Source organism: Zootoca vivipara, chromosome 2 (genome assembly GCF_963506605.1).
Source record: "Zootoca vivipara chromosome 2, rZooViv1.1, whole genome shotgun sequence".
Classification (NCBI taxonomy): Eukaryota; Metazoa; Chordata; class Lepidosauria; order Squamata; family Lacertidae; genus Zootoca; species Zootoca vivipara.
Window position 1 is genome coordinate 66,930,724 of NC_083277.1, and position 25,383 is coordinate 66,956,106.

The 25,383-nt window shown below is 42.1% G+C and overlaps 1 protein-coding gene across 1 annotated transcript in view; it reads left to right on the top strand.

The window, feature by feature from the left end:
* TRPC7 (transient receptor potential cation channel subfamily C member 7) overlaps positions 1-25,383 on the top strand; it is a 102,049-nt gene that overhangs the window by 22,087 nt on the left and 54,579 nt on the right. Inside the window, exon 2 of the mRNA XM_060271662.1 lies at positions 15,921-16,103. Coding sequence (XP_060127645.1) covers positions 15,921-16,103 — 183 coding nt within the window. The remainder of the gene's footprint in view (positions 1-15,920; positions 16,104-25,383) is intronic.

Sequence of the window (25,383 nt, forward strand, 5' to 3'; positions counted from 1 at the left end):
CCCTCCAAATGATGATGGACTCCAGCTCCAGTCAGAATGGTCAATGGTGGGGGTTGTTGGGGGTCACAGCAAAATCTGGAGGGCGTCATGGTGGCTACCCCTGCATTACAGTTACAAAGTTTTTTCTAACATGCAAACTATTGCCCACAGAACCACATGCTGAACTGATAGTCACAAATAATGCTTAGACTACATTTCTACATTCCAAAAAGAAATGAAGTATCTAAGTTTGCAGGCAATGTCTCATAGTGATGAAACACAACTTTATTGATTTACCTTGGTAAACTGCTTGACCTAGGACAAAAAGCAATGGATTTTGCAGTACAGAGTGGTACTATTGAATTTCTTGGAAGGCCTTTCTAAGAGAACAGTTCAACCTAGAGACTGTGGCGCCCCCTCCCTTGACAGTTGAAGAAGAAGCCGCTACTCCTTCATGGCAAGAAGGATTTGGAGCAAATCCCCGTTTAGAATCGTTTTTTGCTATGAATCTGATTTTGGCTAATTAGACTGTTGCTGCCCACTGTAAGTGTTGAGTAAGGCTGTCTGAAATGTTACCATCCAAGCTTGCATCACAGAGCAGTGAAATATCTCCATCCAAATCTTCTCCAGGGTATACTCTGTTTAGGAGAACATCTCCGGGCCCTTACGTGCTGTAGACTCCCTGGCTATGAAGTCATGACAATATTGAAATTGTCACTGCGACCAGGCAAGGGGTGGCATTGGTCATGAAGAGTTGGGGAATTGTATATCTTTTTGATGTTACCTGGGTACACTGAAGGCAGGGAAGATACACTCTATCATCACACAATATTCTTTGGCTTCATTTTCAAAAGGTGCAAAGGATGCTAGTTACTGTTTGGCAGCAGAGGTGTACCTAGGGCCCTTTGAACCTTTGGCAAGGAGCTGTATCAGTGGCCCCCTGAAAAATCACTTTACCACAATAGCCACATTAGAAATCACTACATTTTACACAACCCAAGTGAGGGTGGGGTGAGGAGGAAGCAAGGGTGTACGAAGGGGGAGTGGAGGAGGCGGTCTGCCCCGGGTACCACTCTGGGGGTGCGGGTGCTGACAAGATGGCCTGCTGCCTCCCCCCAGGTGTAGAGCAGCCAAGAGCATGTGTGCAGTCAGTATCGGCACAGCTCGTGCAGCGTCCGTACAGGCTACCATTCGTGCATGCCATCCATATGGGCATCCGTACGGGCATATGGACATCGTGCATGTGCTGCCGGGCGGTTAGCCCTGCCCCTCGCATCCCGCCCCGGGTGCCAGGGAGGGTTCCTCCGACACTGGGAGGAAGGGCAAAAAATATTCACACTTCTTTGTGCCGCAGTGTGATATGGATGGATAGCTTTTGATCTCACCACAACGGTGTGGTTCATTTCTGCACACACATACGTCATATAGTCCATACTCTCCAGTGGTCTACCTTCATACTAGCTTTCCATTTTTCCTACTGCTGAGCTCCCAGTTCTTGTCTAAACCAGCAACTTTACTCATATTTCTGGGGTGATTTGGGGGCCAGTTTCACCAACCCCTAGGTACGTCCCTGTTTGGCAGTGAACTAAGTACATAGTCAGAGTCAGGTCGCCCATGCAGGAAGGAGAGATGAGCTGCCTCAGGTGCAGTGGTGGGGGATAAATTTGGTTCAGTTCACATTTTAAGATGAACCTACCTAACTCGCACTTCCTAGAGAAATACTCAAACTGAAATGCAACCCTCTTTCAAAATCCATGCTTCTCCAAATTTTTGTTCTCCAGCCAACTTGATGTGCAGAACAACGCACATACTAGGGTAAAAGTGTGCATTAAAGTGAATATAGTGGTTAAAATAACATACCTGGGCTGGATCTATACAGGTGAAAGAAACGCTACAGTAAGAAACATAAGAGCTCTTTATTGAAAATTCCATTGGCAACAGATTATTGCTCTACAGCACCACCTGGTGCCACATGTTTATAACACAGTTATAACAATGTATTTGCCTAGTGTAGCTGAGTCCCAAGATACATCATATAAACTACCTGCCCAACATGCTATATACAAATGTGTATTAGGATAAATTAGTATTAAAATACTGGTGAATTCCCAAGAGGACTTTTTTAAAAATGCTAGCTGATGCGAAAACATGAAGAATTTAAGTTAAACTTGGAAAAGGGAGAATCAGAAATAAATGAAAGCTGACATATTCAGGTGGCACCAAGAGTGGAGGATGAAGGCAGGTATTGGTGTCTGAGTGGTACAACAAGTCTTTTTTAAAAAATGTTGAGCCTAGTGGGGTGCAGCGGAAACTGTTTTATTTTGGCTCTTCTTTCCGACAGCAAAATGTCATGAGCTGGCACCCATGCCTAATTTAATTGTAAGTGTATAGCTTAGCTCTATTGAACTCATTTAAATACTGATTGTGTTTTATTTACTCCGACCTATATCAGTGCCTAGGGCTTGCTGATCAGAAGGTCGGCGGTTCGAATCCCTGTGACGGGGTGAGCTCCCGTTGCTTGGTCCCAGCTCCTGCCAACCTAGCAGTTCGAAAGCACGTCAAAATGCAAGTAGATAAATAGGAACCGCTACAGCGGGAAGGTAAACGGCGTTTCCATGTGCTGCTCTGGTTTGCCAGAAGCGGCTTTGTCATGCTGGCCACATGACCTGGAAGCTATACGCCGGCTCCCTCGGCCAATAATGCGAGATGAGCGCGCAACCCCAGAGTCGGTCACGACTGGACCTAATGGTCAGGGGTCCCTTTACCTTTACCTTTATATCAGTGAAACATCAATACTGTCAAGCCAGTGAACTACTCTTCTGAACTCTGTATATTTTTCCCAGTGGAAAAACAGAATGCTATTTCAGACTCTGAAAATTCGTTACAGGGATGAAATGTTTTGTTACAGCTATAAATATATCACCAGCTATATCAGGATTGGAATAAAACTAATCATTTTTTTTCCTTGAAAGTCTATGGACTGTGGATTCTGTTAAGAGATGAGCTGTATATGAAGGGCCTTTTTCCTCCATGCAAGGTTCAGGGACTTGAGGTTATGAAATTAAAATGGTCACTTTTGAAAGCAAGATTCATTGCAGAAAAATATATATCAGCATAGTTTAGAGAACCATTTGCTGCCTAGTGTGTCATTTGTCTCTGTTGCAGTCTCAGGCAAGAAGTAGACTTCTTTAGAATTGAGAAAGGGAGGCCAATAATTGGACTTATTCCCAGGCAAGTGTGTATAAGATTGCATCCTTAGTTGCATATTGAAATCCAAGGTTGGATTTAAGTGGTGTAGTGACTGATACACAATTCACACACTGAACTTTTAAGTGCCTTCTACAACTGACCACTAATATATGCAATATGGTGGCACATGTGTTGAGGGAACATTTTCAGTACAGTCAAACCTTGGTTGTCAAACATAGTCTGTTCTGGAATCCTGTTCAGCTTCTGAAAGGTTCAAAAAACAAGACGCTGCTTCTGATTGGCTGCAGGAGCTTCCTGCACTCAAGGGGAAGCCGCGTTGGATGTTTGGCTTCCGAAAACCATTTGAAAACTGGAACACTTACTTCCGGGTTTGTGGCGTTCGGGAGCTGAAATGTTCCAAAACAGAGGTGTTTGGGAACCGAGGTTTGACTGTACCACTACCAGTTTTGCTCTGAACATGACTTCACACATGTCTACTCTTATTTTGATCCTCTGATGGTCTTAATCAACTGCCACAGATCAAATACTGCAAATAGTTTTCATGTTACACAACATCTTCCTGGATATAATCTTTTTCTTTTATGGAAGCAGTTCGTGGCTGCAACTCAGAATCAAAGCTATCAAAGCATATTTCATCATGAAATATAGGATAAATATGTTCATATATGTGCACGTGTGAATCATCTGGAATGACAAATCATGTAATGACTACCTACCTGTGTCCTTCCTGGTGTGGTTGGGCTACAACGTTCATCTCCCCTGACCATTGGCCATGCTGGCTGGGGCTGACTGGCTGTAAGTCAGGTTCCCCATCCCTGAGCTACTGTTAAGTTGGAGAGTCATATATTATCCTGCAAACTTAGCCACAATTCCTATTAAATCACTGTGCTTCTATAACTCAGGTGAATCATTAATCTTTTTCTCTAGGCATTTATTCACTACCAAGAGGCACACTTTTCTTTCCTTTTTAAAGAAAGGTGGATGTTCCTGTGTATCTTGAAAACAACCCAGGAAGTCCTGACAGTTAGCAGAATGGATGATACAAGGCCCCAAGGGGACAACACTCCCGCTTTGTGCTCTTTTAATGGTATAATGTGCATGAGGTGCAAAATGAATTATGCTCAATGAATGTGGATATTTTTTCCGATCTTTACATACTAGAGTGCTTGCCTAATGCACTCTACGCAGCTTAAGCTTGATATCCAGAGACTCTGTTGTTTATCGGCTAAAAACAGGTGTTTTAGCATAAGCACACAAATATGCTTGGAGATATCTATGAGAGAGAAAAGCATTCTAATTAGCCGGAGAATCAAAGGCATGTGGATTAGTTGTGATGTGGAATTGAAAGCCAATTCAGATTAGAGTGGTGTGGTGACAAACACCTTAACAACCAAGAAGTGGCTTTCATTATAAAACTGCCTCATAAACCTCAAGATATTCCTCTCTGTTGTGTGTATAAGAATGGTGAGGTGTTGAATATGTTTAGAAATCTAATAGAATTATTGACATTTTAGAATGTAGTTTTACTTTTTGTTTGAAGCTTATAGGAGCTACAAAAAACTCCTGTTATTTTAGGATGCTTATATTTAGAACAACCAGGTTCTCTTCAGAGGTTTCTGGACTCCCATTAGCCCCAGTTAGCATGGGTAATGGTCCAGCTTGGTAGGAGTTGCAGAACAACAGCATCTCAAGGGCAGTTGCTTAAGGGAGGAGTGGCTTAGAATGCATGTCACCTGCTCTGCATCTCAAGAGACACCAGGGAAGGGTACAGGGAAGGGCACAGAATGCATGAAATCACATAAAACAAAATACAGACCATAAACCCAGGGGCGCAGGAAGATAGGGGCGGTGGGGGCGGGGCGTCCCGGGCAGCGCGATCCCAGGGGCGCCATAGCGGCTGCCCGCCCTGCCCCCAAAAGTCTTTATGCAGGACCGAAATGATAAAAGTGCTTCTAAAGAGATTTTAATAATAAACTAGGCACCACCCTAGGAACCACCACTGAAGGGTGATATAAAAAGAAAGGATGAATGAAGGACTAGCAGAAGTTCACCTGGAGTCATCTTAATAGCATTTTCAGTTCCAGGTAAATACTTTTCTATTCATCCAATTTATCTAATCCCTTATGGTTCACAGTCTGGGCCTTTGGGTATTAAATTGTGTCTTTAAAAGTGTTTTAACTTGATTTCAGGGTTTTTTTGTTTTTTAAAAATAATTTGTTACAATATAAAACAATAAAAACTATATGTTAATGTGTTCTGTTTTGTGAGCTGCCCAAAGAACTTCTTTTTTAGGGCGGTTCTATAAATATAGTACTGTAAACAAATCTTTTCTTCTCTTGGCTTCCTCCTGCTTAGACAGGCAGGAACAACAGGACCTTCAAATTATCTATAAAATTTGGAGGAAAAAGTTTTTCCAATCCGCTTTGCATTCAGCACGTTCAGAGTAGATACAGAGAATACATATGGAGAATATAGTTTCAACAGTTGTCAGCAGTATTTTCAAATGATCTCAGAAACACCGAGAAATATAATTAAAATGGAAATTAAGGCTGAAAATATGGAAGGTGAAAGTACAAGGCTTCTTTTTCTGCCACTGGGATAGCTGGTCTAATTACATTTCAATATTTTCTGTAAAGTGAAAGTAGGGCTGTTACCTGGACCCAGTGATTGCCATACGCACCAAAAAAGTTGGGTGTATCTGAGAGTGCATGTTGGTTACACAGAGTATGTTGTGGGTCATTTCAGCCAATGAAAGCTCCAACAGCAGGCCTCCTTGTCACTGGCAAATAAGCCTGATGCAGGTAAGCAGTTGCTGGTTGTGATTGCCTGCATCTGTCCACCAGTCTCTGTTCTGTGTCTCCTAATTATAGAGAAGCAGACAGATAGGAACGTTCCATTTTGACATCATCACTATGTCCCAGAACAATTCAATGCAGGGAATGCCAAAACAATTGGCGGCTCATAGGTGCCCACTATGGATTGTGTCAGTGCTGGTACCCAGTACACCATCACAGTAAGCCCACTGGGTGGATGAGCAAATGGCAATTTGCCCAGCCTCTGTGCACCCTGGAACAAGCCTTGTTAGCAAATGGTAATTGGAGTGGCATTTCCTGCCCAGAATCCTGGTGGTGGGTGCTCACCAACTAACATACCCCTTTCCTATTTTTGTCTGGAGGTTGGGGGCATAGCAGAAAAGACAAGACTTACAGTGGTAGAGAGCAAACCGCGATCTAAGTCTATCTGGCAGCTGTCTGCATGATTGAACATCCCTGCTTTGAATAATTGTCCTACCCCACCTACAAGTTAGCAAGCATTTTCACCCTTGTTGTTGTTTAGTCGTTTAGTCGTGTCCGACTCTTCGTGACCCCATGGACCATAGCACACCAAGCACTCCTGTCTTGCACTGCCTCCCGCAGTTTGGTCAAACTCATGTTTGTAGCTTCAAGAACACTGTCCAGCCATCTCGTCATCTGTCGTCCCCTTCTCCTTGTGCCCTACAGCTTTCCCAACATCAGGGTCTTTTCCAGGGAGTCTTCTCTTCTCATGAGGTGGCCAAAGTATTGTAGCCTCAGCTTGACGATCTGTCCTTCCAGTGAGCACTCGGGGCTGATTTCCTTCAGAATGGATAGGTTTGATCTTCTTGCAGTCCATGGGACTCTCAAGAGTCTCCTCCAGCACCATAATTCAAAAGCATCAATTCTTCGGCAATCAGCCTTCTTTATGGTCCAGCTCTCACTTCCATACATCACTACTTCTTCCACCTGGAGAAGGAACCGGCAAGCCACTCCAGTATCCCTGGCAAGAAAACAAAGACAACAGGCATTTTCACCCTACCTACCTTAAATATCATGGCTTGCTTCTGCTCTCCAGCCTGCTAGACTTCACAAATGACCGAAACAAAATAAAAAAAATTCCTTCCAGTAGCACCTTAGAGACCAACTAAGTTTGTCATAGGTATGAGCTTTCATGTGCATGCACACTTCTTCAGATACACTGAAACAGAAGTCACCAGACCCTTATATATAGTGAGAGGGTGGGGAGGGGTATTACTCAGAAGGGTGGTGGGAATGGGTGATTGGCTAATAGGTGTGGTAAACCTGTTGACGACTGTTAACGACTGCAATTGGTCTTACAGGAAAAAGCAATGGGTGAGATGGCTAAAGATAACTTTATCATGTATAGAGATAAGAATCCAATGTCTTTATTCAGACCAGGTCTCTCCATGGTTTTAAGTTTGGTAATAAGTTGCAATTCAGCAACTTCTCTTTCTAGTCTGCTTCTGAAATTCTTTTGTAATAAACAGCTACTTTGAGATATTGTATAGCAGGCATCCCCAAACTGCGGCCCTCCAGATGTTTTGGCCTACAACTCCCATGATCCCTAGCTAAGAGGACCAGTGATCAGGGATGATGGGAATTGTAGTCCAAAACATCTGGAGGGCCGAAGTTTGGGGATGTCTGTTGTATATAATGTCCTGGGAGATTGAAGTGTTCTCCTACTGGTTTCTCTGTCTTGTGATTCCTGATGTCAGATTTATGTCCCTTTATCCTTTGGCGTAGGGTTTGGCCTGTTTGTCCAATATAGAGAGCTGAAGGGCACTGTTGGCATTTGATGGCATACACAATGTTAGAAGATAAGCAATTAAATAGCCTGAGATGGTATGTTTGATGTTGTTGGGGCCAGTAATGGTGTTGTACCTGTAACTTCAGAAATGACCTTCATAGTTGAAGGTAGATATTCATGTAACAAAAATGATCAGTGCTCTCCCAATCCTCTCTTGCCTTATGCAGAGCAGTTTTCTACTCTTGCCCATTCTCCTGCAGGCAGACTCAGTACTTGACTGCTTTCCAAACATATGGCAACTCATAGGCAAAATAAATAAGTGGAAGGAAATCCAATTTGGCCAAGCATACTCCACATATTTCATCTTAAGGCAGTTTGGCAAATATTTATAAGCACTTGAGATATTTGAAACGATGTGTTTCTTTGGGAAATTGGCAAGGAAGTCAAGATAAACGTTATTTTTTCCCCTTGCACTAGCATTCAGTGGTGCCTTTAGAGCCAGATAATGGGCCACAGGTCTGGGGGGTCTCGGCCAACCCCCCCCAAAACCCCACACTCCATCAGTAACTGCCATTATTTTAAGAGAGGGTGTGTGTTGCAGAGCAAAGACCCCAACAGTCACACCTACCATCTTTGGATCCCAGAGTGATGCATTTCTGGGCCCATGTGGGATGCTGGGAGGTGAAAATGGCTGTCTGAAGCTTTCCTCTGTAGCATCCCTGCTCAAAACAGAAATACATTGTGGCCAGTAGCTGCTACCACACCACCTAGTGAGACCAACTGGTGCGAAGAAAGGAGAAGGCCTGTATTTATTTATTCAAAAGTATTTGCAGGGGTAGTTGGGTCAGAACTTGACAACCTATGTGAAACTTTAGGAAGAAAGCAACAGGACCTGCTCCTTCCTTCTTGCATGCTACCCAGTAAGCCAAACTCATGTATTGACTCTTCCTCGTGGGGTCCTGGGCACAAAAGGCCGTAAAATGCTTTCTGTGTTGGAAAAGAGAGCCCCCCCCCAGTCTCAAATGAGTCCAAATTCAGTAGAAATGAAGACTGCTTCCATGCTTAGATTTCCTTGCTAAGTTGGACTGATGACACTTTAAAATACTAAGTGCTACCACTCAGCAAACCAAAGAGGATAGAATTATCATGGGTGACTACTGCTGTGAATTTCACACACACACACCCCCACACACCCTTTGCTCTTCTTATGTAAAGGAAGTGCATATCACACTGACTCCACACTTAAGAATTGCTGCCTGCAGATTTCCGCAGATTTATGTCTAGTCAGTGGAACACAAAAAAGAGAGAGTCTGTGACTGGCAAAGTGTACGCTCTTCTTTCTAATCTAATGCAGGAGTGTATGACTCTTAGAGCCCAACCTCCCACTGCTAGATTTCTGCCACATCTCAGAAGAAAGCAGCTGTCAAGAGCAAGTGTGCCATTTTTCTCTCACTGTTTCCACTGACAGCCTCTCAATCCATTAAGTTATCTAATTTTTTAAAGCAGGTTTTCTTTCATTAATTAGCCAAGGTAGGCTGGCTGTTCTCATTGTATTCCTTCTAACCGATATTAAGTAGCAACGTTCCTTCAGCTCCTTCTGAATCGAGAAAATGTGTGCGGCTTTGAACAGATGTAAAGGCATTACAGAGTTCATTTAGAACATAATCAGCAGATAATTACAAGGTACTCAGCTAAATTGCAATGAATGGCAAGTGCCAGTCGCTTTCTCCAAACAGCAAAATTAGGCGTTTTTATCTCCACATGCAAAAGGGGGTCAAAAGGAGCAGGAAATGACTAATTTGAAAACCTTTCATTATGGCTGAGTTTTGTAAAATTGATATTGTACATTTTGCACAAGAAAACAATGTTCTGATTGTTTCTGCTGTGTGGATCCTGTTCTATAGTAAATAATAGTAATCAGAAACATTGTAAGTTTTCCTCCGGTTAGTCCAAAACATACACCACCTAACCTCTGCTTCTGCTGGACTTGAAGCACATACAGATCTGAATCTTCATTAAAACTATCAATGTGTTTTGATGTGTCTGTTTTCAAAACATAACATGGCTTTCTACTTTTTTTAAAAAAAAATAGGGTAAAGCCATTGCTCCTTTATTGCAGAACCCCAGGTGGGTGGCCTGTTTATCTGTGGCACCTGGCAAACACTTATTCAGCCTGCAATATCGGTCTTAGAAGTGAGTCTACAATTTATGGCTTCCACAATTTTTTTTGTCCTCTCCCCATCCCCTCCCCTCCTGCCTCCGCAAGCTCACAATTGGCAACAAGTCAGGACCCTACTTCTTTATAGAAGGACTCACCTTATTTCTGTGATTGTAAGTTGATTTGTCTGGCAAGCAGACTTGCCCAGAACTGAAGTACCGTAACTTTTGTGCATTTCCATCAGACCTGAATTTCTAACTTAGGCTTCAAGCCTAATGCCACTTACTTGAGAGTAAGCCCCACTGAATTCAACAGGACTTGCTTCCAGGGAGGCATGGTTAAGATTATACTGTTAGCCAGTACTTTGCACTCAAAATGATGTTCTTCGTTACATTTTTATCATGTCCTTCCTTCCAGAAACTCAGAGCTGTTCACATCCTCTATTTTATCCTTACAACAACCCTCTGAGGTAGGTTAGGATGACAGAGAGTGGCTAGCCTAAAGATGCCAAGTGAACTTGAGGGCTAACACTACCATTAGGCAGGGGGAGGAGGCTGCTTTAGGTGGCAAATGATGAGAGGCAGGGAGTGCTGGTGAAATAAGATTCAGCGACCAATCTACTCAGCTTCTGTAAGCGAAATGTCTACCTTGTCCTTTGCACCCAGCAGCAAAATGTCTTGGGGTGGCCCTGTGTGGCTGAACAAGGATTTGAACCTGGGTCTCCACTCTATTTACTATGCACACTGGCTAAGAGCAGCGTGGTTTCTGCCACCATCATGGTTGCCTGCAGATCATGCAGAGTATGCATAAAGCTTCCACTCACTTGGTTCAGATACATTATGCAATCCTTGTGATGCAGTATATATTTGCATTCACATCAGCAGAAACACCTCTGTAGCTTTACAATATCCATGCTTGCTTGTTTCATGTAATGTTGTCCTAAGCTGTATTTTCAGATGTTACTTAAGAAGCTGAGGGCCTGCAGGGTCTTAAGGCTGATCTCTTGGATGGCATAACAACACTTTGTTCCTTGGCACTTTTCTGTCTCACATGCCCTTTCGTGATCTTTATCAACTCTCCCTGCAGAAATACTGTCAAATTTAATAAACCACTCAGCATTATTTATAAAGCTGGATGCTCTAAGAAATTGCAGGCAAGGGGAGATGCTCTGAGCTACTTCACATTATTCCTAGTCAAATGATGCAAACATGTGGCTCCGAGTGATATTTTGAAGTCTTGTGAGTTTATAAATAGAGAATTTTTTTAGCATCTATCAACATTCTCACACCCCGTTTTCCATGATAATTAAGGATTGGCTTAACGTTCAGGGCTGCCATCCCAGGCAAATAGAACTAGGTCCTGCTGTGCCAATGCAAAGTTATAGCCTTGTGCCAATACTTCCAAGAGACTCGGGGTTTTGCATTTTACAATGCATCCCTCCACAGCAGTGGGTTCAAATGTGCTAAATGGGCAGGAATGGGGACAAATTGGGAGGTTTCTGTTTTTCCAACATCCTTGGGGTATTTTGGTCACCACAGAGGCTCAGGAGACTCAGGGCCTCTTCAAAGGAGGCCTGCTACTCCCCAGCTTCTCCGTAGCAATGTCTATGAAAATGACCCAGATTAAGCTACTGTACTTCCTGTTTGCTGCTCTGCTTCCAGGGCACTCCTGCTGCAGTTCTAGAATTCCAATGGTGTGGGTGGCTCTCAAAGGATGACTCTCATGGAGCTGTAGGCCTTTATTCATTATTATGTTCAGCACACAAACAAAATGACTCCTGCTGAAAGCTCTCCATCCTGAGCACCACACTCCCTCCTCACCTGCAAGAAGTAGGCCCTCTGTTGAAGTGGTATAGCTAGTATTTAAGGAACAGTCTCACTATATACTACAGTTGCCCAAGCTGTAACTTCTTCAGTGTTCTTCCCTTGTGGCCTTTTCTTTAAACTTAAAGAATTTCAAACTTAAACTTTGAAAATTACTGTTGCATCAAATATAGTGGTAGTAACCAGATGAACAATCTGGCAACTGCTTTGAATGCCAACCAGTTTTGTAGCACAAGTGAGCTTGATGCTACCTACATAGTGCATTGACTGGGGATTTGTGAAAAGGTCTTCTAAAAATTTGTCCGGGCTTCAGAACACAAAACACAAAACAGAGTAACAGAGGCAGCTGCATAAAGATGCAGGTAGCATGAAGAAGATCCTTCAGCCTTCTGAAGAAGTGGATTCTTGAACCAGTGATAGTTTGAATGTGGGAGTGCTCAAGGAGGACAGGGTAGATGATCTAGTTTTGATTAATGCAGAAGATGGCGGGAGCTCTGCCTCCAATGGGAGGCCTCTTGAAATAATAAAAGAAAAGGGACTCTGAACTGCTACACCTACGGTATCAGTACTGTAGTAGTACTTCTGATCCTGCATTGTGGCCAAAAGTAAGGCACCCTGCATTTGTAGATATAGTGACTTCCAATCAGCCAAGTGAAATCAAGGATGTGGCTTTTCCTCTTGATGAGAAGAAGCATCATTTCTTGAAAGTTTATGCTGAAAGTGTTTTAGACAATGGTGAGAAGGTGACTAGGTGATGACTTGTCTACTGTGAGAGTACCAGCAAGGCTTTTGCTTCTCTTGCAAAACATTTCCAAATGGCGGCTCTGCCACTGGCAGTGCTTTACTTTGGGGTACTAGGACCAACACTTGAGTGACAATCTGAAACAGCATGAAAGTTCACCCAAGCATTTCACTGCATACTACAACTGGATAGAAAAAGAAGCTAGATTTAGACCGAAGAAGTGTATTGATGCAGAACATCAGTGAATTAGAAACCAAGAAATAACCGTGAATTTAGATACTGGCAGCAACAACTAAAATATACCCGGTCTCAACACAAGGAAATACAAAGCAGATTTTTTAAGGAATGGTACCCTCTGAAAGAGTGTAATGGTACCCTCTGAAAGAGTGTACTCTTTCAGACATTTGGAAAGACTTCCAAAGAATCCAGAAAAGTGTAAGGAAAAGCAACTCATGACCTCATCAACAAACAGGTTTAGCTGTCTTAGGTTTTGGTTGATTGCCTAATTATGTGAGCCTCTGAATTTAATTAACTCATCAAAGCTAATTTGAAAAGATCTCTCGAGGCTGTGAGAGATTATATTGTGACTGCCATTTGTATTTGCTGGTTTGGGACCATCTATCAGGGTTTTGTCATTGCGTCAACATTAACTTTAATCTTGCTTGAATGTCATTGTGTTTACTCAGTCTCCAGTTTAGGGTTTTACATCCCCATGTGCAGTGGTGGCTCATAAGCAGATTACTCATAGGGAGGGGACACCTGGTCTGAATGGTCACATGTGGAGAAGGGTGTGTGCTCTGTGTCCTTGCCAGTGAGCATCATGAGGCAGAGGTCACCTTGTGCTAGAATGTGGCTGTTAATTGGCCACTAACACCAATGGCCTGGCAGGGAACGTCTGGCCAGTCAGAAGCCACATATCTATGTAGTGATGATCCAAACATTCCACTGCTTCTGCTGATTGGACTATCAACTTTGATGATGATGATGATGATGATGATGATGGAGAGAGAGAGAGAGAGAGAGAGAGAGAGAGAGAGAGAGAGAGAGAATTGCTTAGATTAAGAGTCCAAAACAACTGCGTTTGCAAGAAAATTCTGTTCAACGCCTTTATGCCTGAGAAATCTTTTAGGAGATATTTTTTTAAAATAAAAATGAACAGTGCATTCCCCTATGTATCTACTCAGAAGTAAGCCCTATTGCCTGCAGTGGAACTTATTCCCAGATAAGTGTGTGTAGGATAGCATTGAAGCCTAGATTATTCCCTCAAAGGATTATTGTGTAGAATCTTTATTATACATCATCATGCCATTCTAATGATCTTTGTTCTCACATTCTTTTATTTTCATCAAAGGATTTTTTGGCTACCATGCAGAGGTTGGATGGCCATCTGTCATGGATGCTTTAGCTGAGATTCCTGCATTGCAGAGGGTTGGACTAGATGACCCTCGTGGTCCCTTCCAGCTCTATGATTATATGAGTTTATGCAACTGTTTAATTTGAATTAACCATTTGTATCATGCTCTAAAGCAATGCTGACCATTATGATTGCTAGTCATAAACAGGAAACCTTTGTCATTTGCAATATAGAAGACTTTACATTTGCAGAACAGACTTGAGACTAGCACATATTGAAGAGGCAGTTTGACCTTTCCACAATATGGTTCTTTAACACCTGTAACATATTTGGGCAATTTTGATTCTCGCTACATTCTCTACATCTGTATGCAGATTGTCTCGTATAATAATTATGTGCTTTGTATTTGTTGCAATCATAGTTTGGAACAGGGAAGCCTGGTTGTGACTTGTTTCCGTAACTCTTTCACTGTCTGCTTTTTGAAAAAAATGAATCAAAGTAACATGCAATGAAGCATTGATTCATAGGATCAAACTTTTTATTGTATACACTGTTAATAGTTTACCACTCTTCTTTGTAAAATATTTGTACCTTCTAGAGAAAAAAATAGTGGTAGATATCTGTGTGCCTGCAGAAGCAAACATTCCTGGTCCTTTCAAGTAATTTCAGGTGCAGAATGTTGCTTTCTCAAAAGTAAGAGTTACAGGTAGGTAGCCGTGTTGGTCTGAGTCGAAGCAAAATAAAAAAATTCCTTCAGTAGCACCTTAAAGACCAACTAAGTTTTTATTTTGGTGTGCATGCACACGAAAGCTCATACCAAAATAAAAACTTAGTTGGTCTTTAAGGTGCTACTGAAGGATTTTTTTTTGCTTCAAAAGTAAGAGATCATGTAAACCACAGATGATGAATCGAACACATTTACTAGAGTGTACCACTTCATGCTGCAAGGATCATAAGCTAATGCTTATCACCCTGACCCCTGCTCATGAATAGGGATGCCACCCTTAACACACCTACTAGGGAGAAAGATGTTCCTACAAGTCGCCTTATTGTGGCCTTGGTGCTGCTAATGCATACAAGTGTTTCACAACATTCATACAAAATCATTCTTATCAAAAGGCTATCTCATATTCCCACCCCTCAATCCCAGTGTAAATCAGGTTTACAATTTCTATGGATATTTTTACTCATTGGATTTTCTGCAGAAACATTGGGTTTTATCCAACACTGCTGTTCCACTAACACAGCAGAAATCCACTTGTGCAATGGAACTTGCACCTCCTCTCTCCTGCAGCCTCCACCAGACTCTCAAAATTTGTTCCACAGGGTTGGGTGGAAAATAAGTGAGTGCTGCTCACGCAGTGCATACCCTCCAACATTTCTCTGGTGAAAATAGGAGCGTCCCATTCCATAATGATAATTTTACTATTTATACCCCACACATCTTACTGGGTTGCCCCAGCCACTCTGGGCAGCTTCCAAGATATATAAAAACCATAATGAAACCTTTAAAATCTTCCCTATACAGGATTGCCTTCAGATGGTTTGGGGGGGTCAGATAACTCCACACCCTCCAACATTTCTCCGATGAAAATGAGGATATCCTAAGGAAAAGTGGGACATTCCGGGATCAAATAAAAAACTGGGCTGGCTTCTCTTAATCAGGGACGTCCCTCGAAAGTAGGGACACTTGGAGGGTCTGGCAGTGTTGGATACAACCCAATAAATCCAGTTTCAATGGGAAAATAATGTGGGGTGGCATTTTGGTGAGCCGGGTCAATGCTGGCAGGGGCTGATGGAAGTTGTAGAACATTGTAGGAGCCTCTCAAACATCTGGAGGTCACTAGGTTGGTGACAGCTGCGCTTTTGGGGGTCTTCTGAACCTAAGACAAAACTTTTCAGGGGCCCAGGGGAGTACAATAGTCAGACAGTAAGAACCCCATTCATATGTCCTCATGCAAGCGCTTCATCAGATGACACACATTATGTTTGTACACAGATATATTGTGGCCTTCAAGTTGTAGGTGGCTGTAGAACCAAGTAAATTCAAGCTGCGATGTTTAAAACATTTGTTTTTCTCTGTTTCATTAGAATGATTATAGGAAGTTATCTATGCAATGCAAGGATTTTGTGGTGGGTGTGCTGGATCTCTGCAGGGACACAGAAGAAGTGGAGGCTATTCTGAATGGAGATGTGAACATGCAAACATGGTCTGAGCATCATCGCCCAAGTCTGAGCAGAATCAAGCTGGCCATTAAATACGAGGTCAAAAAGGTAAGCATCCCATGAGCCGCTTTGTTGTTGTCTTTTTTCTTTCCTTTTTCTGTTTGAAAGCCAAATACAAACTGATAAACCAGTGGAATTACTATATGGATTTCAGTCCAAAGCTTTCACACACATACAAAACTGAAGGGGAAACTGAAAGCAATGTTGGCAAATAAGGAAGAGCGAAGGGCAGTAGGGGAGAGTAATAGCCATGAAAGTGTGTGCTGCCGAACCCTGGAGCAGGTAAATGCCCGGCTTTTGGCATTTGTCTTCTTCTTTCACAACAGGGGTGACCTGAGGCTTCTGTGTTTGATCCTTGGGACTCTCATCTGGCCATGCCACAGCCCTCAGTTCCCTGATTTGAACCCTTCCTGAGCATTTTTGCCCGGCTGGAATGTGTCCTTCAACTCTGACAATGCTTGTGCTTGCCTGGACAGAGGATGGAGAGGAGAGTGGGAAGAAACAAGCATTCTGTAAATTATAAATTCACCTTTATTGCCCTGCTCACTTTTGCCTCTGGCGCCACCCACCAGAAGATTGCCCAGGAAAGAATGCAACCCTTGGAAGGAAAAAGCTCCCCCCCCCATTATATACAAGTCCAAGACTTATAGTGTACAGTGAAGAATCAGCCTAACATTACAGACAGAGTATTGTTATTTTTAAAAATATGGACTGGAGGGAATTCACTCCCTGAAATTGACTGGGGGGGGGGGTCAGGAAACCCCCAAAATAGCATGTGATGGGAGGAGAGGAGGGATCATTCCGTTTGGCAAGTGGAAATGCTTGCACAGATGGAATGTTCATCCTAGCGTGGTGTTAAATTTGACCCTTATTAATTCAATCTACGTATATGTATACAATGCTAAGCCTGACCTAGGCTGCTTGATGAATTTGATTTTTGTGAATTCTGGCCCAAATGGACCAGGGGAACTCTATTACCCATCACCTTTCTTCACATGTTCCAAATGTACTGACATAGATCATGGTTTGAGAACTTATGGGAAAATGTGCATTTTGAGAGAAAATGTGTTTAATAATACATATTTAATTTTGCAATTAATTTAATTTAATTAAGAGCAGTAGATTAATGCAGAAATAAGGTAGAACAAGCTTATGGGGATTCAGATTGCAAATCAGATTGCAAAAATGATTGAATTGCCCATCCCTGGCCTAAATGAATGGATTCACCTTGCTTCCTACCGTAACTGTGAAAAAATCTCTTTCAGTTCAATGCTGCATTGCTTTGGGGCCTAAGTACTAGCTATAATGTGGTCCATTTGTGCAACAAAATATGCTTCTGGCTTCCTAGACTATATAGATTTGGCAGAGGAGAAAGGGATCACCACTCCATTTCTCAGAATAAAACCATTTGCAAATAATTTCATCTGAAACTGGCAGAGCATGCCAAGAGAGGGGGAGGGAGGAGAAATGGAAAGAAATAGATGGATGATGCAAGAAAACCTGCTTTGTTTTAGAGTCAAGTCACCTGGTATGTTAAACACACACACACACACACACACACACACACACACAACCATTCTTAGTGCTGACTGCTTTTCTCAAAAACTAGAAAAGGAAGAAAGCAGCTGTGTGTCAGGACCCAGTTCAGATCAGGATGGCAGTGCAGTGGGGAAATAATAATTTAACCCTTTCTGTGCTGGGCAAATAACAATTTGGTGTGAATTTTGGCAGGAAATAATTGATTAGGAAGGGTTAATCCTATCCTCTCCCCCCTCCCCTCCCCCTCCCACCATTATCCGAGCCTGAATTGGGCTCCCAGGTGACTGCTTTTTCTGAAAAAAGGGAAAGCAGCCAGAAATTTAATGTATAGCTTGACCCCTAGCAGAATCATTATAAACTCTCTCTTTTTTATTGTGGACAAGTGCTATGTGAATGAAAGCCTGGCATTTTTCACCTAGGAAGCTTCCCTCATTTTTTTTAAATGCTTGCCCAATTTATTCTCCGACTTTCAAGGGAACAAAAAAAAAACCCATCAGAACTTTGTCCTTGTGAAACGGCCACAGCATTATTTTGCCTCTGCTAAAAGGGAAAACTGAGAATAAAAGTGGCCAAGAGAGGGAAAGCAACAGCCTGTTAAAAGCATGGGAAATTACTTTGTTCTAGTCAGGGTATTATCAATGGTTCTCCGTTGCGAGCATGAGCTATGCAAATAGATAATTTCTTTCTTTCCTAGGCCTGGGTGGTTCAGATTAATTATTTGTACAATGTACTGTGATGGAAATTGGGATACTGTAAGTGGACTGTAGAGATGTTCCAAATTTTGTAGCTAACATCTGTTCCCTCCTTTTCCTCCAACTCCCACCACCTGCTTAGTTCTGCCTCTCGACAGCTGTGGCCAGAGACGGTCCCTTCCTGTTATCAAAGCAATTAGTTCAGACTCTAATACTGCAGGGTCCTCCATTTTAATTCTCCCAGAGAGATCCTGCGTTTATTCATCATCCCCGTTTTAGGATTTGAGGTAGTGTTGCTTTGAAACATCGGCAGGGAGAGGGGATGGAGAGGGTTGGGGAAATGAACGAACCGGGATTCACAAGTACTAGCGCCGCTGTGTGATAATTGAACTCTCCCTTTATGCCTGCTCTGATCTTGATTCAACCACTCATTTGGCAAGTCCTAGACATTCAGAGGAAAAGGGTGGATTAGAAAGTGGGCTGCTGGGTGAAGGGAGTAGATAGGAGAATGTGTTCCAAGACAAATAATTCTTCTTATTAGTCTTACAAATTAATTTTCAAATTATTGTGCAGGTTTTGTTGTTTAGTCGTTTAGTCGTGCGCGACTCCTCGTGACCCCATGGACCAGAGCATGCCAGGCACTCCTGTCTTCCACTGCCTCCCGCAGTTTGGTCAGACTCATGTTGGTGGCTTCGAGAACACTGTCCAACCATCTCGCCCTCCGTCGTCCCCTTCTCCTTGTGCCCTCAATCTTTCTCAACATCAGGGTCTTTTCCAGGGAGTCTTCTCTTCTCATGAGGTGGCCAAAGTATTGTAGCCTCAGCTTGATGATCTGTCCTTCCAGTGAGCACTCAGGGCTGATTTCCTTCAGAATGGATAGGTTTGATCTTCTTGAGGTCCATGGGACTCTCAAGAATCTCCTCCAGCACCATAATTCAAAAGCATCAATTCTTCGGCGATCAGCCTTCTTTATGGTCCAGCTCTCACTTCCATACATCACTACTGGGAAAACCATAGCTTTAACTATACGGACCTTTGTCGGCAAGGTGGTGTCTCTGCAGGTAGCAATCATTAAAAGTTTTCCTGAGCCCACCCCTTGCTGCAACATTTGTTATGGGTAGCAAAACACCTATAGGAATCACACTGATTCAGTTCTGAACCCTTTAAGAAACTAACTGGAAGTTTCATAGCCATAACTCTGTCAAAGTGTTTATAATGTTTTTAATGTTGGTTTCACTTTGTGAGTTGCTTTTGGCTCCCTTTTTGTGCAGAAAGCGTCTAATACATACAACTAATAATAATGATTGTTGTTGTTGTTGTTGTTGTTGTTTTATTTGTTAACTGTATGGAGATACTCTGCATTGCTTCCTGGATGGATGCTGATACCTTTTTAAAGGTTATGTACTGGGTGTGTAAGGACTTTAATGCCCAAAACACATTCTCAGGAACTTGAACAACCTACCGTATTACATGTGAGCTGCCATTATATAGCAGTGCTTTTTCCGAGATGATTCATCCCATCCCATCACAGAACTGTACCTGGGTGCTCACATATTGATGCTTCGCACACTCAGCTCGGTGTCCATCACCTTCTGGGTTACTTTCACTGTTGTTGCAACATTGCAGGATGCTATGGATAACGGAGCTTTGGCTTGTGTGTTTTCCTAGGTGGCCAGTTGATAGCACATGACTCTAGCTAATACACTTTTTTAGATGGCTGGTTGCTTTGCCTAATGAGCAGTGGCAATCGCTGCTGGTATTAAAAGCAAAGCTGACTCAGACAAGGAACTGTGGGATATGCTTGCAAAAATAGGAACCAAATCTTAAGAGATATGCAAATAGGATTGGATCATATCTTAAGCTAAGCAAATTGCACAGCACCACTCCAACTAAAACAGGGCCTGGTTTTGTTTTGTTTTTTGGGTTTTTTTGGGGGGGGGCATATTTGTCTCACACTTTCCCAATGCAGAGACTTTATCTTTTCCCTTTGGACTGGTCTTCTATATAATTGCCTACATAGCTCATAGTATGTTGGCTGATGCCTTGCAACTAAATAGTGATGCAGTGGCCATGCTCCCAGTGGTGTGAAAATTCACTATACCGGTACTAATAGGCTGGCCATCAAAAAAAGACTAACTTCATTTCAGAAGTGTTTGGTAGCAGGGTGAATGAGAAGCATCCATTTGTGGGCACTTTCTCCTCCATATGAACGTTGACAAGAACCTCCTATAGGCAGAGAAATGGGGGCCCAATATAAAGCTCGAATGAATGCCATTCAGTCTGGCCCCAATGCATTTGGGTGCTCTTACTGCATGCTGTCAAATGGACGGCCTTGTAATGGACAGAAATATTTTACCAAGTGGCACATGTTTTACGGTTTACCAGTGATGGTTTCTCCCACAATCCACTGGTGTTCCCTGACCATTCCCATTTGGGGAAATAACCTTACTATCAAAAGAATCAACTATAGCGGACGTAAGAGGCTAAGAAACAATGAGCATTTTGGAACTGTGGGTACAACTTTCACAGAATTATTCGGCCTTGTGTTCTTTCATGCACTGTTTCTCACCAATTATTAAACAATCCCTTGAGTACAAAGAACTTTGGGCATGGGTCTAAATGTTGCCGAAATGCTGGCTAAGTCATATTCTCTTTTCAGTTCATTTCTCCCATCAGTTGTTTATCAGGCTTGCCTTGAAAGGCACATCAGTAGTGAAAGCGTTCCTTCATAAAATATGCCTGCTTTTTCTGTTCTGCCGGCTCAGCAGTTGCAATATCAAAGGAAATTGGGGTGTGTGTGTGTGTTCATGGTGTTTGTTGTGCTATTAAAGAGCAGTACACATTTTATGACAGCCATGAAGTTGGTTCACCATGTAGATCTGATAACTTTTACCCATGCTATGACAGATCTTCCATTTTCAGTGTATCTGAAGAAGTGTGCATGCACACAAAAGCTCATACCTATGACAAACTTAGTTGGTCTCTAAGGTGCTACTGGAAGGTTTTTTGGGGTTTTTTGTTTTTCCTGTGTGTGTGTGCGCACGCGCGCACGTGCGTGCGTGCATATGTTTTAAAGCATTATCACCTGATTTGTGAGGTGACCACTGCAGAAAAACCACCTGAGATATATATATATATAGATAGTCACATAAAGCAGTCCTTGTATATCACTGTCCTGTTCTGAAAAGGATCTGAATGACTGCTTGCCTGAATACACCAACCCTTCCTACCTCAATATCAAAGTCTCCCTCTCTCTAGCTTAGATAAGGAAAAATGGTATCAAATTTCATTCAGAATAAATATAAATTAATTTGAAAAAAATGCATTTGATTTTCAATTCAAGACTAAGTAGTATCTGATTCAAAACTTCCACAGAGGCATTTGTGTAACTGCAGCAACAAAGAAAGTAGGACATTTGGTTGATGTGAAATTCGACCAAACAATATATTTCTCTCGCCACTACTGTTATTGTCTGCTTACCAGAAACTCTTTGGGCCATTGATATTTTCCACACATTTCAACCAGCCCTTAGTCTTATTTATTTAATTCATCTATACCCTGATTCCCCTTATAAACCCAAAGTGGCTAAATTGGTTTATTTTGTTTTGAAATTTTCTAAACTCTGTCTTCATTCAAAACATGGCTTCTGGGGCAGTGTACTCAGAAATCAAATATCATTAAATAATCCATTTTCTAAAACATATCTGCACTTTCATTGGTTCAGCAGCCAGAATTTCAGACTCAGCCTAAGCAATTTTTAAAAAAATTCCACAGGTCTCATGCTCCTGTTCAAGAGTTTTTCTTTTTCTTCAAGAAATATAGACTTGTTATGTTGCAAACATCACTTAGTCCCATCCTTTTATCTTAATTTATTAGTTTGCTGGAACTAATTCACCAAAAGGAAAATCTTCAATGTCCAAATGCCAGATCATAGGTAGCCCATATTTGACTGAGTGAATATTTCTCTTCTTTTGCAGATGTGAATAGAGCTGCACAATGTAGCTTAGAGCTACCTGAATACTCCACTAGCTCATACAAATCTGTCATCCTGAATTTCCATGGGAACCAATCTATTTAATATTCCAGCCACAATCTGCATTGATTCATATCTTGTGTTGTCCCATTCATTCCATTGCTTATTTTCACAAATGTTCTTAAGGACTCCAGAGGCTTTCAGGGATATCAAAAGAAATGTCATAATTAAGTCAGCTGGCATAAATAAAAAATGCCATTCAATAAACTGCATTGCTTATGGTGATAAACATCACCTCAACCCAGCATGGATAAAATACCCGTTGAAGCCAGGTTTTGTACATAGATCCTGTTCTGGATTTGGGGTGACAACAAGCTAAGTCATAGTTAGAGAAATCCATGAACTTGCTATTTAAGTCAACTGATTTTCATAGATCTACTCTGAGTATGGCTAATATTTGATGTTAACCTGTGCAGTGTGCGAGAGCAGCATCCATGTGTGCTCTTGCTAGATCAGGTCAATTTGCTTATTTTATTTCTATGAGGCATTTCTACCCCACCTTTTACTGAAAAAAAGGCTGTCTGAGCAATTTGCAAAAATTTGTACGATCATTGCTGACCACACTTCTTTGAATATAGTGTGTCAAATCCATGTGCCCCTTCTCCAAATTTCACAGGAAATTACCAAACACCATTGGTCCCACTAACTCAGTGAACTAGGTTATCATGTTTCTATATATCATCTCTATCTATCATCTATCTATCTATCTATCTATCTATCATCTATCATCTCTATCTACCTACCTACCTACCTATCTATCTAATCTGTTTATCTATGGTGATATCCAATTATGCTCATTTGCAAGTGGAACAGATTTCAGTGGAAAGGACAAAAGTTCTTTCCCCTCTTATTCCCCTCTTCTCTCCCCTATCCCCCTTCTAACACCCCATTTCAAAGGAGAAAAGGAATGGGGAAAGTAGGTGGCAAGGCCACTCCCAGAATTTCTTTAAGAACAGCTGCACCTGGATTCCATAATCAGTGTGTACGCTAAGTTTATGGAATATTCTATTCAGTGAGAGTTTCTCGTATTTGAAATGCAAATTTCAGTGACTCACACTACTTTTTTTGCCATTATGCATTCCATGAGCTTAATGAGTTTGTGATGTACGAGTGGTCTTAACAACCTGTGTGTGCAAACCCATTGCCAGGCTCTTACTGGTGTAAGCAGTAGATTAAGCAACCATCCAATGCTTCATCTGAGTAAAATATCCAGTGGTGTTATTTTATTCACAGAAGGCTTTTGGATCCAGGAGAGAAGAACAGAAGGGCTGGAATCAATTCCACTGATTCACCCTTGCTGCTGCAGCTCCATTTGTCCCCCCCTCCAAAAAAATCTGCCTCAAAGGGTTGGGGGACAGAACAACATCATCAGAGGTGCCAGAAGTGGCTCAAGAAGTGGGAAAGTGGGGGGCTTCTCTGATCTAGTGGGGATTCTTTTTACCTACCTTAGGTGTATTCTTCAACATACCATGGATGCAGCAAAAGTGGTGGGTATTAAACTGGGCCATCCACACATTAATTGTTCAGCAATGCTTCCCCACATTATTGCCATCTGGGGGAGCAGTCTTGTGCTATAGTGGTGGGGGAGGAAGGAAAATAACAACCAGACAACCCAGAGCATTTGCGGTATTAAAAGGTTGCAGGATTTTAGTAGGAAGTTACAGGAACAAACGTAAACAACGCAATATGTTTGTTCCAATACTTTTGCAGGCTCAGACAGAATTTTACGTGGGAACACGTATAAAGTAGGGTCATTTTCTCTCCTCCCTTCCATTCACAGAATAACAGCTGTGTGTATCACCGTATTTTGTATCTTACCTCTTTTATTATATAACTTTTATTATACCTCTTTTATTATGTAACATTCTAGCCTCCTTAGTCGTTAATGCTTCCTCCAGCAAAAGCTGTCTGATCCAGGCAGCACTGCTAAGAAAGAGGCCTTTAAAACTGATGATATTCCACCTGATAATCATTGAATTAAAGATCTCTAAGATCCCTTCCCCCTTTCTGATCTTCAGAGCATTTTGGAGTTACTTGGGCTTCATTTCAAGATTTTTCCCTATAGCCACTGGCAATCAGTTGCAGTCAACTGTTGCGTGCTGTGCAGTGAAAACATCCTCTGCAAGATCAAGAGAGCAACTTGCATTAAAGAGGAAGATGGGCTGGGAAACCATCTCTGTGTTAGTCTTCCTGCGTGCAGAGGTCTGGCCAAACCATGACTTACACCTGTCTGTTAGGGGTGTGCAATGGACTCAGACAAATCTCAAATCCTGAGGCAAAACAGCATGGGTGGCTTGCCAGAGGTGAAGTACGATCTCTGTGAGGTAACACAAAACAAAGTGGAACTTTGTGGCACTTCAATGATGTATACATTTAAAATAATGCTGCAGACAAACATCTGCTAAAAGTGAATAACAATGTTTCTAAGCTGGAAGGTGAAATATTAGTTGCTCACAAAACACTAGAGGATACAAAATAATTCATTTTCCACCTACGCCAAGTCTTAAATGGATGCCTCTACAGTACAGTGGAACCTCGGTTTATGAACATCTCGGTTTATGAATTTTTGGTTTACGAACGCCGCAGACCTATCTGGAACGGATTAATTCACTTTCCATTACTTTCAATAGGAAAGTTCGCTTCAGTTTATGAACGCTTCAGTTTATGGACAGACTTCCGGAACCAGTTCCACCATGCTTCGGGTTAAGTACGCTTCAGGTTGAGTACGCCGCCGAACCGTCTGGAACGGATTAATCCACTTTCCATTACTTTCAATGGGAAAGTTCGCTTCAGTTTATGAACGCTTCAGTTTATGAACAGACTTCCGGAACCAATTGTGTTCATAAACCGAGGTACCACTGTACATGAAAATCAACTGAAGCTATCCTGAAATTTGGCAGAAAGTCATGCCATTAGGAGGGGCACCCTTGTTGGCAAATTCCACCCAATTCCACACACAAATTCAAATGCTGTAGAAGTTTAATTTTTTTAAAAAAAAATATGCAAAGCACAAAGGCTTCTGGAACTATTAGCCTATAATTTGGCAGGCCATATCCACTCTGGA